Genomic DNA, 19,398 nt, shown 5'->3' on the forward strand with positions numbered 1-19,398 from the left:
CAGATCTACTGGCCATATGCCTCTGCATTTGGGAAGGTGTTAATGTTATTCAGTAGCCTGGGGCCCTAACTCCTAGTCAAGCCTGGATACTCTGGAATTCTTCCCACAGTCATATAGTACAGATTATTCAGGTCTTTTCAGTTTTGTCATATTGTTAGATTTTAAATCATTTGTGATATAATTTGACACCTTTTCACAGCAGGTAGATTAACCAGAGTGTGTTTTTATGTCTGTCAAAGGAAGTAAATAACGATCCAATTAGCAAGGTTGCGTTGAATAAACACGATATTTCAATTGTCAGATCTGATGTTAGTTATTAAAAATATGTAAACAGTTAGACAAATAGCACTGATGAAATCAAATGATCGGAGACTGACCTATAAGACATCGCTGATGATATTATATTGATTGATTAGGTATTAAAGGTTCAAATGCAATATATGGGAATTTAGTTCCAATATTGATGGATGCACATGTGCAGCTGTTAATTTTAAACACTAGACTGTTTTATAGGGTCATGTATCTAAGGCATTAATCCAGCTACAAGAGGCACGGGAAAACTTTGGGGATTGGAAAACCTCTATTCAGAAGTGGCTTTACTATCTGGCCAAAATGATCTTTAATGGTTCTCCCTTTGACATGTATCTTGTTGAGTCTGCATTGAGATATCATATGGGTTTGGTGCATTGTGTGGAGAGGAAGTTAAATCTTTAATATGACAAAGCCTTTGAACTTTTAAAATGCCAAAATGGTGTAGAATTTGGGAGACATGAAAATGAACAAAGGAAGATGGCTAGATCTGTTAGACTGTGCAATGGATTCTAAAGGAAAGTGGTGCAGGAATAATGGAAATCCCATTATTGAATCATAGCAGGACAAAGCATTGAGAATATGTATGAGGAATTGGCAGGAGAGGCGGTCTAACAGGTAATGTCTCTCTCTAACCTCTATGATTCTGTGAAAAAGTGACATGAAATTAATTCTTCGTTAAACCCTCTATTAAGATGCATCTTGGGTTCCATTTGGCTGAATAGAATGGACAAATCCTACTTTATTTATCCCTCTTCATCAATGACATTTGATACAATGAATGTCTTCCTTGGGACTTTCTCTAGCAGTATGACTGGAATACAAGTTTGTTGAAAATTGTTTCTGAATTAGCCAATAATGTTGGCATTATAATTTTTGGCTGATTACTTTTTTGTATTAAAATTCCTTCTTACCATAATAACTAACTTTTACTCTTAGAAATGATCAGTTTAAATTAGGGAGATAATTTATTTTCCCTTCTAATTTCTGTACTATTGAAAGCGCTGTATACTGGGAAATGATTAAGGAAGCTAGGAGCCTTCCTTTAAAAAAATATTTTTTAGGATATGTGCATAGCTGCTAGAAAATTATGTTCCCTTCATTTGCATTTATTCAGTGCAGACAGGAATTAATTACTGCAGTAATGATTATCCCTCTGTTACCAGATTCACCCGTCACCTTGGGGTACACTCATTTATTAGGGTTACTTTCCTAGGGGGAGGGTGGAGGTTTTGGTAATTCTATTAATGTACTGCTTGTGTCACTTGTATTTTCATATGGAGCTTTACTTCTCCCTTCTGCAAGACCCCTCCCAATGGAGCTACCCTGCAGGGCCTAAGTTTCCCAGGGTTGGGTTCCTCCAGCCCCAGATACAGATAAACACCCACATGTACACACACACATTTACAGATTAACAGGGCGTGTCTGAGTGGACCGGGTTTATCAGCATTCTCAGGATGACCCCTTATATGTCCCTGAACTCAGCAGGCTGGGCAGAGCAGCACCTCCAAACTACCACCCTTATATGCCACAGGTTCAGCACTTGCTGTCCCCACTTTCACTCTACAATTGTTCTAGTAGTTACCCCCTTGATGAGCAAACCCTACAGGATTGTTGGGCGCTACCGTGGTCTTTAGCTTAGGAAAGAGAAGTGTTGCTGCAGAGCAAAATAGGGAAGTCAAGAACACGCAAGAGTAAACAAAGTTTGGAGAAAAAACGAGAGTTCTGTAGCACCTTAAAGACTAACAAATTTCTGCAGGCATAAGCTTTCATGGGCTGCAACCCACTTCATCAGATGCCTGCATAAATTTGTTAGTCTTTAAGGTGCTACAGGGCTCTCATTGTTTTTGCTGTATAAAGATTAACACGGCTACCTCCCTGGAAGTTTGGAGAGAGTCTGGCAACCAGCTTGATTATAAAGGTTATTTTATTGGCAGATATACATAACTTATGATACTGATAGTAATAGCCATACAAGAAGAGAAAAACAACCAAACAGTTACAATACTACATGATTTCAGCTGGGGTATTGGGGAAATCTAGCCCAAGTTTAATTACAAAAGTCAGGTTTAGAAAGTTATACCTGGACTAAGAGAGAGAGAGAGAGAAAGAAAGAAAGAAAGAGAGAGAGATCAAATTAGGTCTGAGGGGAAAAAGTGGGCTTAACCAGAGAAGAGAGAGAGAGAGAGAGTGTTGGAGTCTTACCACTCAGCGCAGCTTGAACTGGTTGAAGGTTCCCAGGAGACAGGCTGTTCAGCTTAGTGTCCGGAGTGCTTGAAACAGCCAGAGCCTCCAACACAATCAGTCTGGAAAAGGAGAAGTCCCAATGGAACTGATGCAGTTTCTGATCCAGGCATCAGAACAGAGGTTTGAACTTGGGTAGGGGTTTTTGTAGGGAAGAAACAATGTTTTAAGGGAGAACACTAGATTTGTTTATGGGTAAACAATGACTCAAGGGAGTATACCAGAATTGTTTTGTTTAGGCTGGACAATAGGAACTGATCATTCCTCACTATGGGCAGTGTTCCTTTGAGGGAGCTCACAATGCAATCAGGCAGATTCTGTGTTTTGGAGATCAATAAGGATCTATGACTAGAATTGGTCTGGTAACTGCTGAGCTGGGCGTGTGCAGGTGTGGGTTCATTAACATCTGGAGCAGAGATCTCCCATCATGCTGTGCTTCCCTGCTTTGCTGATTCCAGAGTTCAGTGTGGGTCTTGCCTTGGAGCTTGGTTCTCCATTCGGTACGCTAATAGAGATGTTTCCTGGTTCCATCTTTGATGCAAAGGAGGCTCTCTGTTTTCCATTTAGTGCGCTAATGGAGATGCTTGCTTCTCACATCTTTGATGTAGATAAGGCTTGGAGAGTTGCTTTAATCCTGTCACCCTTATCTAGAGGGGTTTACATGTGTCCCCCACTGCCTTTTCATTGCTTTTGGTAAATCTGTCTCTGATCAGTTCTGGTTCAAGCAGAGGCTGAAGGGTGGGGTGGGGGTGGAGTTTCAGGTGAGTCAGGCAGTAGGAGTTTTGCATCCTGGTTTCCCAAGAACACAGAGCTGACAGGTAACACCCCTAATAAAATGTTGCTTGATTTATTGGAAAATTCCATGGAAAGTTAAGTTTTTATTGAAAGAGACAGCATTTAAAACAGGCAAAAAACATACACAAAAACAGACTCACCTACTGAATTTCACATTCATCTGTGTGAAAAAGATTGATTTTTTTTTCTTTTAAAATTCTTTCAGATAAATCTAGTAGAGGCCATTGGGACCTGGCAGTTAGGGCTGGTTTAAATATGAGATGCACCAAACTTTTTGATCATCTCTTGAACTAAATTTTTGTTATGGTTCAAAAATGTTTAAGGGCCACTTCACCAACAATTACTTCTAATAAGAAAGGACCTCGGGGGGAGTAGCCAAACAGTCTTGCTTAATCCCTCAAAACAGAGCACAAGTGGGACTTAAGTAGTTCATATACCCGGTGCTGACTATGCACAAGAGTGAATTTCACCCAAGCAGCCCACCTGGTGGAAAGCTACCTGCAGAAGAGGGCTTTAAGGAGGGAACAAACAATCTTGTGCATCTGGTACTCTTGTGTGTCACATTCGGTGAAAATCCTGAATGAATTTGCAAAGCCATAAAGAAAATTCAGCTCTTTATATCAAGTCATAGGAAATGTACAGGACTGCTGTAGGATCACTATTAGGGAGGACAGCCTTCAGCGTCTTGAATTCCTTTTGTTGTTCACTCTCCAAAGGGTCAAATCAAGTGGCAGTAATAGTGGAACACCCAGTACCATGCACTCATGAAGCCTCTGAGACGTTACTGGGTACATCCTTTCAGAGTCAAATTTCAGGAGATGTCAGGAAAATAAACCTAAATCAAAGCATCTGAAATATGTCAGTGATATATATATATACACACACATATATAAATACATCAAAATGACTGTGTGGCCATCGTGGCAAGATTATCTCAATTAACACTGGACTGGACCCACATGTGCCCCATTGCCTGTTCAGTGCATGCTGACTGTATCCCATTCACTGGTCATCTCACTTTATCACAACAAGCCATGTTTAATACAGTGGGCTCCATTCTCAAGTGTGATAAAGATCTGTCTGGAGCAGGGTCTGAGTGTATGGGGGAAGATGGCTTTATGACACCTTTGCAGCTCCTCTATTCTGGGACCAGCCAGGTCAGCCCCAAGCACTGGTAAGAGAAGTCGCAGGGCTGCCCTAATTTGTGCCCAGCTGCCTGTGGGCCTCAAAGAGCTGTTCCAGCAGCCAAGAGCAGCTGGAGCACAGCAGTACTCTAGCCAAGACCCCTATATACTTCCTAAACTGGGAGATGGCAGAGTCTCTGTGTTGACCATATGTCAGTGAGGGACTTCTCTGTGCCTGGGGATTTCCTCAGTGGCCAGAACCACTGGGTTTGCAGAATTTTGTTCCAGGAGAGCCAACACACCCAAGTCTTAGGTCATCGATGAATTGGACCTTTCTTCTTCAGCTTCCGCGCTGCAGACCTCTGTTTTCTGAAACCATGGTAGAGGATTCCATTCTTCATTTGCTGCAGATGGATCAAATGGCTTTTACATCCCTGCTGTACTTGTGAATTGCAGGTCTATTAATGTGAGCTGCAATAGCAAAATGCTACTGTATGTGTGTTTGGAGTGAAGTCTACATGTGGCCTTTCGTTCAGCAAGAAGCTACAGTCCTTGCATATTAATTTGTCTAAAGCATAAACTCATAATGAGATTTGATGAGAAGGGGAAATGAAGTTTAACAAGTAGGTGACAGGAAAAACTCCAAGTAAATTCAATTTCTAGAAAGGCTTACTCTTTCCGCCCCATCTTAACAAGAATGAAGCAAATTTTTCCAGCTGTCTTCTAAATTGAAATGCAAATTGTAACTATCAGGTTTCTGAGAGAATATCATACAATGCCAGATGTAATCAGAAAGCATCTGTGAAAGGTAAGGCTTAAATAAAAAATAAACAAGTTTTTAGAAAGTTGGCAAGATAATGTGAAGCTAGCATGGAAAAAGCTAATGGGGAAGCAGTATCCAGTGTGTGTGTACATTTCAAAGAAAGGGAGCAGCAAAACCTTTTAATCTGGAGGATTGGCTGACTCAGGGCTTTGTAATAGCATCTGGAACCTCCCTTTTCTAGTTCACTGCCTCAAATCCAACCCAGGATGGTAATGATCAGAGGTTGATACCTCATGTGGTGGAATACTGGGTGTCCCATTATTATTGTATTTATTATTTGTATTCAGATAGTGCCTAAGAGTTCCAGTTATGGACTGGGACCCCATTATGCTAGGCACTGTACAAAGAACAAAAAATGGTCCCTGCCCTACAGAGCTTACAGTCCAAGTAAGTATCCCATGTGAAATGAGTTGATGGTCTCAGTCTACCTTGTAACGGGCAGGTGTTTCTAGATTGGTGAGGATTGCTGGTATTTACTTGATTTAAACAAAACACATCACGTGATTGTGAACCCTCAAATTATGCACATAACTAGTCTATGTAATAGGCATAGTACATTTTTAAAGCTGCGTTAAGCCAATGTTCAGCTGTAAACTTTTGAAAGAACAACCATAATGTTTTTTCAGAGTTATGAACATTTCAGGTTTAAGAACAACCTCCGTTCCCGAGGTGTTCGTAATTCTGCGGTTCTTCTGTATATTATTACCATTGCCATTTTCCTTCCTTTCCCCACTCCTACTATTGTTTTGTTACTCCCACTTGTTTTGTCTTGTCTTAAATTGTCCTAAAAGAACCATGTTTTCCTCTGTATTTGTACAGCACTTATCACAAAGGGGTCAAAACCCTGAGTACTTTGTGTCCTACCACAATACATATAATAAATAATATGATAAAATCACCATCCTAGGGGGCACACAGTGCTTGCTGATAAGCTCAACAGATCAAGGACTGGAAGGACCTGGAGAAAAATCTAATTAGCTTTTCATCCCAGAAGATGATCCCTCCAGGTTCCTTGTGGTTTCCCAATTTCTTGTAGTGCTATCCAGTACAGCGGGCCTGATTTGCAGCCAAAAGATCCTGTGGACTTGTTGCTTTGCTTTTCATCATCGCTTAGGTATTTTTTCTTGGCGTGTACTGTGTCAACAGGTGTGATTAAATTATAACAAGGAATGCTTCAATCGCCACTGTGAGACAGTTGTTTCCTGGACGGAAGATGATATTGGTATAGCTCTTGTGCTCTGGTCAAAAAGGTCTGACAGTTTGCAATGCCATCCTAACAATAGGCACGAGTGTATGTGTACCGTGTGTGAGTGGACCTGTTTGGAAATGTGCTAGCAGCTCTGTGTACTTAGTCTGTGCTCCAGCGCTTAAGGAGATGTGCCATCCCTGGCTGAGCTCTGGAAAGGTGCACATTAACTATCTGAAAATGAGTGTCTGTGGTCACCACCATCTAGAAAGGTTTGATGAAGTGTATTAATATGTAAAAATGATGGTGTCTCCAGTGACTCCTTTATCTCCAGAGTGTCATTTCAGAGCCCTGACTGGTTACAAGCTGAACAGATCATCTGTAGAAGGAAAATATGTCTCTTAGCCCTGGTCGATTTGGCGGCAGTCGACGGGAGTTACGCAAGCTACACAGAGTAGCTTGTGTAACTCCCGTTGACTGCTGTGCTTCCTTTTTGCGTGCTGTCTTCACTGCACTGCGCCGACAGGAACCGTGTTCCCATCGATGCAGCGCTACGCCACTTGAGGGGGTGACTTTCCAGCGTTGACTTCTGGATTGATTGAGCGGGTCTACACTGACTGCTCAATCGATCCAGATAGGTTGATCTGACAGTGGCGACTTTGCTGCCATCAGTAAAGACATACCCTTAGTTTACATTTAGGGTACAGCTACACTGATGGCGGCAAAGTCACCACCGTCAGATCGACCTATCTGGATCGACTCAGCGGTCAGTGAAGACCTGCTCAATCGATTCTGAAGATGCCAGAAGGCGATGCACTAAAACCACCCTTTCAAGCGGAAGGGAAGCACAGCAGTCAACTGGAGTTACGCAAACTACTCTGCATAGCTTGCATAACTCCTGTCAACTGCCGCCAAATCACCAGGTAAGTGTAGACCGGGCCTTAGTGATTGACAAGTCCCTGAAGTGTCAGATAATCTCATTTTGCAATCACTTTTCTTTCTTTGCCCTCTTATCCATGTTGGTTACCTGTCCCCAGAGTAAACTCCCTCTATGGCTATTTAAAAGAACAGAAATGGTGATATTTTTTGTGCTGGGTTTTTTTCACCAGAATATGAGAGACTTTTGGGAAATTGAGGATTTTGCAAGGATATTGGTGACCATCATATAAGGACATCTAGAATTTTAAGCTGTTCTGATCTGAACAGATTGTTGCCTTTTTTTAGATTCCTTAAAAAATACTTCCTAAGAGGTGGTAAACACACCCACATGCCCTGTGCTGATGGCAGCAGATGGGAGTGAATAACTTATGGGACAAAACAAAATGTTATGAAACTTTGTGTAAGAGGAGACAAACTTCTGAGTGGCCACATGGAACAAGTCACTAACATTTTTTCTTACATACTGTTTATAAATCTGATTTTTCCCTCCCCTCCCTCATTCTGCGTTTGCCACATCTACCTTCCTTGGGATCTGAGAGAACCTGTAAAAAGGTTAAAGGTCATGAGCATAAACTGAATTGCAGAAACTTTTAACTACTCTAGGCATCTGCAGCTGGCATATCTAAGTCCAGTTGTGTTTTCCCAAATAACTAACTCCTGAATCATTAAAATAGCTGGTATCAAATTAGTATATTATAATCTACTGAGGAGTAACTGATACAGTTTTGGAATGACTTTGCTGAGATATATCATCATCTCTACCAGTCTTTGAAGTATTCCTTTTTTCTTGCTGTGTTCTATTAAAAAAAAAAAAAAAAAAAAGCACTGGATATTTGGGCTGAGGATTAACTATGTTCATATAGTATATGCTTGACATAGGTGATTTCCCTAAACCTAATTTGAATCCTTTTTCTCCAGACTTGCTAACACTTTCAATCTGCTTTGTGCCATTCTTTCTCCATATTAGGAAGCTATATAGAGCAACTTTAACACCCTCTGAGTTAATGAATGTCTGAGAAACAATATTTTGATTTTATATTTGGAGCAGGTTGGGAAATGATGATTTTCCTGTATGAAAAATTTAGATGAAAACAAAAGAAAATGAAAAACTGCAGTGTAGTTGCAGTTTCAGTTTGATCAGATGCTCTCAGGTGTACATTGCTTGCTTCCTCAGTTCTGTATCTCAGCTGCCTGTATTAGATTTAAAATCAAGGGGTGAAATCCAGGCCATAGTGAGGCCAAATTTTGCCAATGACTTCAATGGAGGCAGGAGTTCACCACAGATCTTTATCATTGGTCTTTCTGTTTTACTGGATATGTCTCCTTCAATTCTATCATTAATCTTTCTGAGAACTGTTAAAAAAATTGCAAAGAGTTGCTTTGTTTCTTAACTGAGTTTTATAGTGGCTATGTGCTTCGTTCATATTCTGATTTCTGCTTTTCCCATTGCCAGATTTTTCCTGGCACTACATTTTTGCTGATACTGTTCAAATTTTATTAATTAGCTTTCACTAGGTTCATGTGGAAGGAATAATAAACTGTAATGCATTTCTCTTATATGATGCAGCACTGCTGAGATTCCTGTTGTGTCAGTATTTGGACGGAATTCGCTAGCTCCGATAAATACATTCAGCCTTACCCAGCAGCCTTTCCAGTTTTCAGTAGCATTGCCTTTATAATTAGATGCACATGCAGGCTCCAGGAAATTAATTTTGGTTGTTTAAGCAACTATCGCTATCCCTTCCACTTATCTCTTAGATGTCTGTATCTTTTCCTTAGTTGATTCAGACTGTGTTCTTTTTGGAAAAAAATATTTTTGTTCCTACAGCAGTTTGCATACTTAAGCCATGTCTACACTAGCGAGCTTATAGCTGCATAGCTGTACCATTGCAGCTGTTCCGCTGTAAGATCACTTGTGTAGCCGCTCTATGCCAACAGGAGAGAGCTCTTCTGTTGATATAATAAAACCACCTGTGCACTCTGCCACTTATACTGGTGAAACTGTGTCATTCAGGGATGTGGTTTTTTTCACCACCCCGAGTGACCTGTGCACCCCTGATGGGTTAGGTTGAATGCTGTGCTATATTCTGAGTACACTTGGTATATCCTTTTCAGGAACAAAGTATAAAGATTTCCAGCAAAGTGCAGCTTGAGATCACTCTGGTTTGCCAGCTGTTTCTACCTCCCACCTGGGTTATGGTTTTGGAGAAAAGAATTTTTGTTTCAATGGGAAAACCACTGAACAGATTCCTCATCTCATCGCCCCTCTCTCTACAGTGCACACATGCCTGAGACACAATATTTAGCACAGGCTAAGGACGCAAATGGTTGCAGGAGCCACTTGCTAAATTCATCAGGGATTTACCTCCCCAGCCCTAATTTAGTTTCTTGAAACAGAGATCACTCTCATATGCTGAGCTAAATATAATTTCCAGTAATTCCACTCGGCAGTATGTTTTAAAGAAATTAATTGGATTTTATGTAAAAGATGACAGTGTGTGTTTGGCATATTTATAGATTCTAAGGCCAGGAGGGACCACTATGATCATCTGGTCTGACACATGTTGACCACTATGATCATCTGGTCTGACACATGTTGACCACTATGATCATCTGGTCTGACACATGTTTCCTAGCAAAAATAGGTAGATCAGTTCCCCAGGTGGCTGATGTGTTTTCTTGGCATCGCCACTGTATTGGGAGATAACTTTCCTTTGAACTGGTTGCACAGATGAACATTTTGGCTCTGAAACCCTATCTGATCACTGAGTCTCCATCGAGACACTCCACTATCTTCTAACCGGCTGTGTACTCAATCTGGCTGCTTAGTGCTCACCTCTTCTTCTGGGTTGGTGAAACTTCAGTGAACATGTGTGCCTCCACAATCACACTTTTAGCCTCTATCTATCCCTGAGCTTTCAGTGGAGGATCCATTTAAGGCTCTTATTTTCTCTATAGTTTTTGCACGTGAAGTCACATGTACACTTTTCTGAAATTCTACCTCACGTGGCACACACCGCTCCCCTACATGGATGGCTTTGATTAGAAGAGGACTAAATGAGTCAAAAATCAGTGTCCTATCACAGAAGAAAAATGGTTCGAGATTCTCAGTGCAGCTCAGGATGAAAACATCTCCAAAATTTGTAGTATTTGGATCTATTTTTCATGGTTTATCATAGAGATAAGTACTAGCAAACTGAAACACTAGACTGGACGACACCATGACTACTTAGTTTGTAAGCTCTTTGGGGCAGGAGTAGGTGGGTGAGGTTCTGTGGCCTGTGTTGTGCAGGAGATCAGCCTAAATTATCATAATGGTCCCTTCTGACCTTAAAGTCTATGAATATTGGGAGGGTGTCTGTGTGCCCCAGAATGGTGATACTGTGGGGCATAACGCCGACTGGTGAGAACCCAAGGGTCGATTTCCCTGGCAGTTACAAGTCAGGTAATGTTGTCCCTGGCGAGAGCTAAAAAACCATTTTGCCTAGCGGCAATAGTTCAGGATAGTGTCACCCACTGGTGAGATGTGGGAACCCATAGCCACCCTATTCCACCTGATTCCAACCCAAGGACAGGGCTTGGGGCCTGATATCCCTCAGCATGTGTAATACCTGCAGATCTCTGTTGTCATCAAACCTGAAATCTCTAGAGCTTAATTCATGAGCCGCTACAGCATGAGCTAAAGCCAAGGCCATAGCAGGCTCATCAATCTTTAGCAGGTGTAGCCACCACTAGAGGGGTGCAGCGTGCCACACCAAGCAGGCAGGAGTTACACATGCTCCCTGGGTTACTTCCTACCCTTGTTCCAGTCCCTCTGACATCATCCTGGGTTGGACTGGGGGTCCCTCCTGTCTTCCCCTCTGATCCATCTCTTCAACTGGCTACAGTGAGTCGTCACCCTCAGCTCCCTCAGTCAATGGACTTCCAGCTGCTGAGTTATGAGGCTCAATCCTGCCAGCATTGAGTCCTGGAGGCTTCCCAGCAGGAGGACCCAACCACTGTCCTCTTCAATCAGCCCAGACTGAGCTGAGTCACTCCCTTTTAATTGCTCCCTCCACTGGTAGCATGCCCAGCAGAGATGAAGGGATGTGGCCTCTTGGGCCAAGAGCAGTTCTTTAACCATCACTTCACCAGCGTGGAGTTGGTACACCCTGTCACAAGCAGGGACTGTCTTTGTTCTGTGTTTGTACAGCACCTAGCACAATGGTGCATGGCTGGACCTCCCAGGTGTTACTGTAGTACAGGTAATTAATAATAAATGGGACACGGAGGTGGATGGTTGACTTCACCCTCACCCTTGTTGACCCTTGCTAGAGGAGGGAATACTGTAATATCCTTTCAGCAGGAAGAGTTTTCTATGACAGAGATTTTTGCTTTCTTTCCCATCTTTAAAAACAGCTCAAAAAGCATTTTAAATGGCTGCAGTGCCATGAAAAAGGAAACACAAAAGAAAAAGGGGAAATGGAACAAAACTCTGAAAGCCTAGTCTGGATCTGTGAGAATGGGCTTTAGCATATTTGCTTTAACTGTTACCACCTTGAGGCCTGAACCTGCTCTTGCTGAGGTCAATGGGAGTTTTGCCATTGGCTTCAATAGAAGCAGAATTGAGTCCCGGGTCCCCTCCATCCTGAATGCCTTTTTTTATTTTATATTTCATAATTTCACCAAAAGTCATTTGTAGCAATAGATGTGGCAGCAGCACAGCAGGAAACGTAGTTAAACTATGCCTAAACAAACATTGTATGTTTATTTTAATTCACTGCAAAGCTACTTTTGACTTGGAACCTATAAACTAATCTGCCAAGAAGCTTTTAAACCAGCAAATACATCTTTGGTTGGTCTCATCACATGCTCAGTAATTATGTTGTGTGGGAAGTCAAAACAAATAGAAGCTTAGCTTGGGTTTCCTTTCTTTACCTCTGATCGGTTGCTTTTGTTTGAAATAAAGTTACCAGTACGTCTATAAAAATAAATACAAAAATATATTGTTCTGTATGTTCCTAAATTTTAAAATAGAATAAAGCTGAGTAAAGTACAAAAACACTATTGAAAAAGTTTCCTTGTTTACTTTTATTCCTTTTGTAGCAGGGAAATGGAAAATACACAATCTTACTTGGATATTAACATTCCCTTTCAACAGATGCTTAAATGAAATTGGATGTCTGCGGAGAACAAAACTTGAAGCTATTATTGTTATGAGTTTTCTTTCTTTTTCAGAAAGGGGCTGTTTGCTGGCATAAAGCTGAAGAAGAAGAAAAAAGGCGAGAAAGGATTAACTATTGAAAACAAAGGTGCAGTCGGTAAGGCCTAGTAAATCAATATTACACCTGGTTAAAACAGAGAACAAGGGTCAGCTTTCATCCGAAACTTCACCTGAAGAACCATTTGAATTGAGCCTTACAACTATTGGCTTAGGAAATGATAAAATGGGCAGTAAATTCCTTATCAATCCTAACTAAATATAAACACAGCCTACTCCTACAGCATTACTGTTTGGTCAAAGCCACTCAGAGATCATATGAGTGCAGATTACAGCATCTGAAATTAGCCTAATATTATAGAAATAAATGGTCAAAACTATTTTTCCTTTAGGGAAGCACTGAGTATTGGAATGTTCAATCTGTTCTAGATACATATTCATTAAGTTACAGGGTATTTTGAATTCCATTCAGAGGTTATAAATCACAAGAGCAAAAACTGAGTGGTTTACATGATTGTCAGAAGCTTGAGATAGAATTATAGTCCAGGCATTTAAAATAGCTTTTAAATTTTATCTAATACATGGATCTTGCATCCATAATTTACACAGATTCCTATTTCTCCTTTTCCTAATGCACTTCTCTTTTCCAAACTCACATGAAATGATCCTAGGTGTCTTCCCCCACTGCTTTTCTCTCTTATTCCTATAACTCTCCCTTTCACTTCCACCACAACAACTATCTTGTACAGAAGGGGTTAGTTGAGTCTCATAAATCCTGGATGTGAGGTTATGCCTTGAGTTCTGCGGGGTCTTTTAAAACATGGATTACAATGTGCTTACTGCAGTCTATGAATTATAATACAGTAAATAATTGGCTGGTATGTATGTGTACCAGGACCCTCTATTGTACAGAAACAGAAGTACTTAACTGTGTGTCATAGACACTATATTGCTAACAGTTGCTACACCAAAGGCGATTCTTCTTTAGCTCACATGGCAAGGGCTTGTGCTTTTGGAGCAAGAAGATCTGACTTCTGTCCATACTACTGCCATGTAGTTCCGATGGAGCATTGCGTGCAGTTCCTAGATGGTCCTGGATTTTTTTTACAGTATGTTACATTGCTGTCAATAGTGAGATCTCCGCATTTTTCCATGCAAACACTCATGTTTCAGCAACTGTTTAATACAGCAAATTCAGTCACTTGAGTCATTAGAGATGACTCACCGTGTTGCATCTTCATATACATCATTAGAGCCTTTGATTACTAAACCTCTGGACTGTGGGAGAAATCTTTTAACATGACAGCAGGTTCCTTCTCAGTTCTGACTGAGGATTTTGTCTCCTGCTGGGGCTCACCAGATCTATCAAAAGAAGAGTACACCAAGGGATTATGTTCCACTGGCTGTATCATTTTCATTTTCTATCAGTGAATTCACAAAAGGTGATATTTGTTGCTGATTGGTAATAGAAAGGAGTTCTCAGTTATTCCAGGAACTAGGTAGAAGTACCAAAAAATATCTGCTCAGATATCAGGATGACAAACAGTACTGAAATTGTACATTACATGAAACCATTACAAAATTATTTTTTTATATTTTATTGATAAATTGAAACTGAAAAGATATTTTTCTTGACTGAATGTAATTCTTTTACATGGCCGTTCCCAATTGGAAAAGAATTCTTAGTGTTTCCGCCTACAAAGTAAACAAAGTCAAGCAATAAAGTGCGCTACTCAAACACCACACACTAGAGTAAATAGGATATGGGCCATGAGCATGAGCCTGGAGCAATGCAGACACAGAACAAAAGGAAAGTGTACAGAGAGACACTTGGGACTAGAGACTCAGCTGATGTAAATCAGCATAGCTGGTCCTAATGGAGCAATGCCAGCTTATGGCCTCTGAGGCTGAAGTTCTTGGCTTCAGTCAGAACCATGCCAATGTTTATGAAGATGCCTTCATGTTCAAGATTTCCTACTCATGTATTTGTAGGCCATTCGGTGGCTCTGAGTACCTGAGTGCCTCTCTCTGTCATTGATGTGTATCTTCACAACTTCCCAGTGTGGGAGAGAAGTGTCATTTCCCCCTCCCCCATTTTTTAGATGGGGTATGAGGCTCAGAGAGGTTAATGTAAACACTTTCAAAAGTGGCCTCTCATTTTGGGTGCATCAGTTTTTGGGAGCCCAACTTGGGACACCCTTAAAGTGTTTCCAGTTGGGCACCCAATGTCAGAGGCCATTTTTGAAAATGTTGGCCTTAATGCTTTGGATGCCTTCTGTAACTGTTGCTGAACTGCAACCTTTTTCATGTGTGCATAAAGATCCTTCAAAACCACCCCAAATTAAGACTAACCCCACAACTCACTCACCCCTACTTAACTCCCACCCCCTTGGGGCAGCCTGCACAAACAGAAAAGCTTTGCTATGTGCCGCAAAGAATCGCAATTTGGATTCTGTCAGGCTCAGGGCGCACAGGCAGGGAGTAAGTTTCGGAGCTGACGGCTCTTCACTGTAAATGACTCACTGCCCACCTCTTCCCATTTACATCTGGCAGTTGTTAGCCTGAGTGCTCTGGAGCAGTTGGTTCCCGACCTTTTCTCTGCTGTGGCATACCTCAAGCCCCAGGGACCTGTACTCCCCACCCCCAGCTGGTGGCTGCAGGAGGGGAGTGGAGGGGCAGAGGAGCCAACCCGTTGTTCACACAGGAGGGGAGGAGGGAAGAGAGGGAGATTGAACTCTGATTGGTTGCTCCGCCCCTGGAGGAGGTGCAGCAGTGAGGCAGATGTCCAATCGGAAGGCGGCTTCCACCCACCCCTTGTTCTCACATGTACTTTTTCAAAAAATTCTGTGGCACACCGGTTTGGGTCTGATGGCACACCCGTGTGCCATGACATACTGGTTGGGAAATGCTGCTCTGGAGGATACAGCAGAGATGTAGTCCTTAAGCAAGCCAGCATTGATTTAGAGCTTGAGTTGGAAGCCAGTGCAGTTATAGAGCACAGGTGGGATATACTCCCGGCTGGAAACACAGCTTTGTTCATTATTATCTTTAATGGAAGAAGGAGTCAGACACCTTCAAGAAAAGGATGAAGGAAAATATAGGTCCATCCCTCAGCTGAGAAGGAGAGCTTATAATGGATGACATTCAGCTGAGGTGTTTAATGTTTATTTTGCTTCGGTCTTCACTAAAAAAAGTTAATTGTGACCAGATGCTTAACACAATTATTATTAACAACAAGGGTGCAGAAACAAAAGCCAGAATAGGGAAAGAGCAGGTCAAAGAATATTTAGGTAAGTTAAATGTATGGAAGTCAGCAGGGCTGATGAAGTTCACCCTTGAGTATTTAAGGAACTAGCTGAAGCAATCTTGGAACTGTTAGTGATTATCTTTGAGAACTCATGGAAGAGGGGTAAGGAGAAGGGTGATGGAGGATGGGTAAACATAGTACCTGTCTTTAAAAAAGGAGAATAAAGAGGATGTGGGGAGTTATACACCAGTCACCTGACTTTGACATCTGGAAAGATATTGGAACAAATTATTAAGCAATCAATTTGTAATCACCTAGAGGAGAATAGGTAATAGCCAACATGGTAATAAGTAATAGCCAACATGGTCAACAAGAACAAATCATTCCAAACTAATCTAATTTCCTTCTCTTGATTGGCCTAGCGAATAGGGGGGAAGCAGTAGATGTAAAATATCTTGATTTTAGTAAAGCTTTTGACAGAGTCCAACTTGACATCCTCATAAACAAACTAGGGAAATGTGGTCTAGATGAATTACTATGAGGTGGGTGCACAGCTGGTTGAATAACCATACTCGATGAGTAGTTATCACTGTCAAACTGGGAGAACATATCTAGTCGGGTCCTGCAGGGATCAGTCCTGGGTCCAATACTAGTCAATATTTTCATTGATGGCTCAGATAATGGAGTGGAGAGTATGTTTATAAACTTTGCAGATGACACCAAGCTGGGAAGGTTGCAAGCAACATGGGGGACAGGATTAAAATTCAAAATGACCTTGATAAATTGGAGAATTGGTTTGAAATCAACAATATGAAATTCAGTAAAGACAAGTGCAAAGTTCTATACCTAGGAAGGAAAAATCAAATGCACAACTACAAAATGGGGAATAATTGGCTAGGCAGTAGTACTGCTGAAAAGTTATAGTGGATCATGGATCATGAAATTTAAAATGAGCCAAAAAAGTGACGCAATGGTGAAAAAAAACTAATATAATTCTGGGGTGTATTAACAGTAGTGTTGTATGTAAGACACGGGAGGTAATTGATCCTCTCTAATCAGCACTGGTGCGGCCTCCGCAGAGTACTGTGTCCAGCTTTGGGCAACAAACGTTAAAAAGATGATGATGTGGACAAACTGGAGAGAGTCTAGAGAAGAGCAGGAATAACCATAAAAGATTTTAAAAACCTGACCTGTAAGGAAGGTTAAAAGACTTGTGTATGTTTAGTCTTGAGAAAAGATGACTGAGAGGGAACTTGATAACAGTCTTCAAGTAGGTTAAGGGCTGTCAGAAAGGGGATGGTGATTAGTTGTTCTATGTGTCTGTTAAGATAGGACAAGATGTAATTGGCTTAATCTGCAGTAAGAGAGATTTAGGTTAGATATGAGGAAAAAATGTCTAACTATAAAGGTAGTTGAGCACTGGACTAAATTATCGAAAGGGGGTGTGGAATCGCCATCTCTGGAAGTTTTTTAGAACAGGTTAGACAACTGTCAAGGATGGCCTAGTTATATTTGGTACTACCTCAGTGCAGAATAATAGACTATCAAGATCCCTCCCAGCCCGACATTTCTATGATTCTATGACAGAAGGGGATACATTTCCTTTATTATTTTGTTAATTAGGTGACCACGATGGTGGTGAGAGTGTTCCCCAGGAGGTGCCTGCAGGACAAGAAGGGGGAGAGAGTGACTGGACGTATGATGACACTGCATCTTACAGTGGCTTTGTGTCCGCAGGACCACAGAGGAAAAGGTACTTTTGCTGTATCACTAACATTTCCAGTTGTTCCCATCCTGTCCTTCTTGGTGACAACACTGCTGTTGGCAACACATCCCATGGCTAGAATATCAACTTGCTTGAAAGTACTGATCTCTCTGCTATCGTCCTTCTAAGTGCTATAGCGTGATTATCACCAGATGCAGGGCACCGCAGAGTGTGAGTAATGGAGGGAGGACCAGGACTAAGCTACTAATGAAACAGAGTTAGAGAAAGAGGACAGGAATTTTGGAAGATGTCATGGTTGCTCATCTGGGGAAAAAATGTGAGTCTGATCCAACTCCCACTGTAGTCAGCAGGAATTCTTTCATTTACTTCAGTGAGCATTGTATCAGACCCTGTATTTGTATCTGCTATATTTCTATATCTATGTAATACTCTGTGTGTGCAGAGTCACTTCATGTATGTGTAACCTCCTGCTTGCTTGGAGTGGCATTCTGTCTCCCTCTAGCAGTGGCTAGGCCCCCTAGAGATTGATGAGCCTGCTACAGCCTTGGCTAAGAGACATGTATCTCTTACAAAACACCAGCCTCCACATCTGGAGCTAGATGCACGAGCCTCTTCTGCATGAGCTAAAAGACGTGTGTCTGTTAGCCAAGCCTGTAGCAGGCTCATCAATTTCTAGTGGGCCTAATCAATACTAAAGGGGGAAAGAGTGCCACTCCAAGCAAGCAGAGGGTTACATACTCCCCCTGGGCAGGGAAGCACACCTATGAGCGTCAGAGATTTCCCAGTTGAATTGCCTATACGGGCCCCCACTTGTAATACCAACCCACACAGGGGCATTGGCATCAAACCTGGGACCTCTGGAGCTTAATGCATAAGCCTCCACTGCCTGAGCTAAAAGATGTGTGTCTGTTAGCCAAGCCTGTAGCAGGCTCATCACTCTTTGGTGGGCCCAATAGATACAGCTGTCCGATGAAGTTAGACACAGCATGTCCTGTGTTATACAGGATGTCAGGCTAAATGATTGTAATGGTCCCTTCCAGCCTTAAAATCTATTAACTGAATAAGAATCAGACAGAGACCGTCAGTTCCTGGCATTAATTCCCTTCTTGCATTTTCATACTAAGCATGAAGATAAAAGCTCAAGACACACAAAGCTGTTTTTGGGAGCTGGAAATACTTGGTATCATAATCCTCAAGAAAGATCCCAATGCTTATATTTGAAGTGACCGCTGCTGATATCAAACAAAGTAGCCTATCTAAAACTAGCCACTAAAAAGTAGTAGTTTCAAGGAAAATTATATTAAACACATCTCTTGAGCTTGTGTCAAGTAACTAAGAATGTCAAGTTCTTGATGGGTGATGCATAATATTCTGTTCCATAATTTAAACAGAGCAAAACTGGTGCCCAAAGTTCATGAAGGCGAGATAAAATCCCAGAATTATCAGGTGAGTAGACACATGAGTGCACACATTTATAACAACACTACTTATGTTAATTAAAATAACTGATGAGACTGGATCTCAGATTGTTTTTGTGTATGTGTTGTATTTGTGCCCTGCAGATTGCTATAACAATCATTGAAGCCCGGCAATTAGTTGGTGAGAATATTGATCCCGTGGTGATCATAGAAATTGGGGATGAAAAGAAGCAAACGACAGTCAAAGAAGGCACAAATGCCCCATTTTACAACGAAGTATGTACCTTGCAATTGAGAAGATGCTGTTTGAAATGCTCTAAACCTCTCTCTTTTCATGGTCCCTCCAATCTGATCTGCCGAGGATCTACTTGCCATGTCTAATTCATC

At 41.5% G+C, this 19,398-nt stretch overlaps 1 protein-coding gene across 1 annotated transcript in view; it reads left to right on the forward strand.

Moving 5' to 3' along the window:
* The window catches only part of FER1L6 (fer-1 like family member 6), a 124,038-nt gene that overhangs the window by 26,242 nt on the left and 78,398 nt on the right, over positions 1–19,398 (forward strand). The window contains exons 2-5 of the mRNA XM_067530267.1: positions 12,638–12,720; positions 17,491–17,620; positions 18,985–19,039; positions 19,156–19,287. Of these exons, the coding sequence (XP_067386368.1) occupies positions 12,638–12,720; positions 17,491–17,620; positions 18,985–19,039; positions 19,156–19,287 (400 nt within the window). The remainder of the gene's footprint in view (positions 1–12,637; positions 12,721–17,490; positions 17,621–18,984; positions 19,040–19,155; positions 19,288–19,398) is intronic.

The sequence above is a fragment of the Emydura macquarii genome, unplaced genomic scaffold (genome assembly GCF_026122565.2).
Source record: "Emydura macquarii macquarii isolate MOO-44397 ecotype Brisbane River unplaced genomic scaffold, CSIRO-AGI_Emac_v2 contig_369, whole genome shotgun sequence".
In the NCBI taxonomy this organism is placed as follows: Eukaryota; Metazoa; Chordata; order Testudines; family Chelidae; genus Emydura; species Emydura macquarii.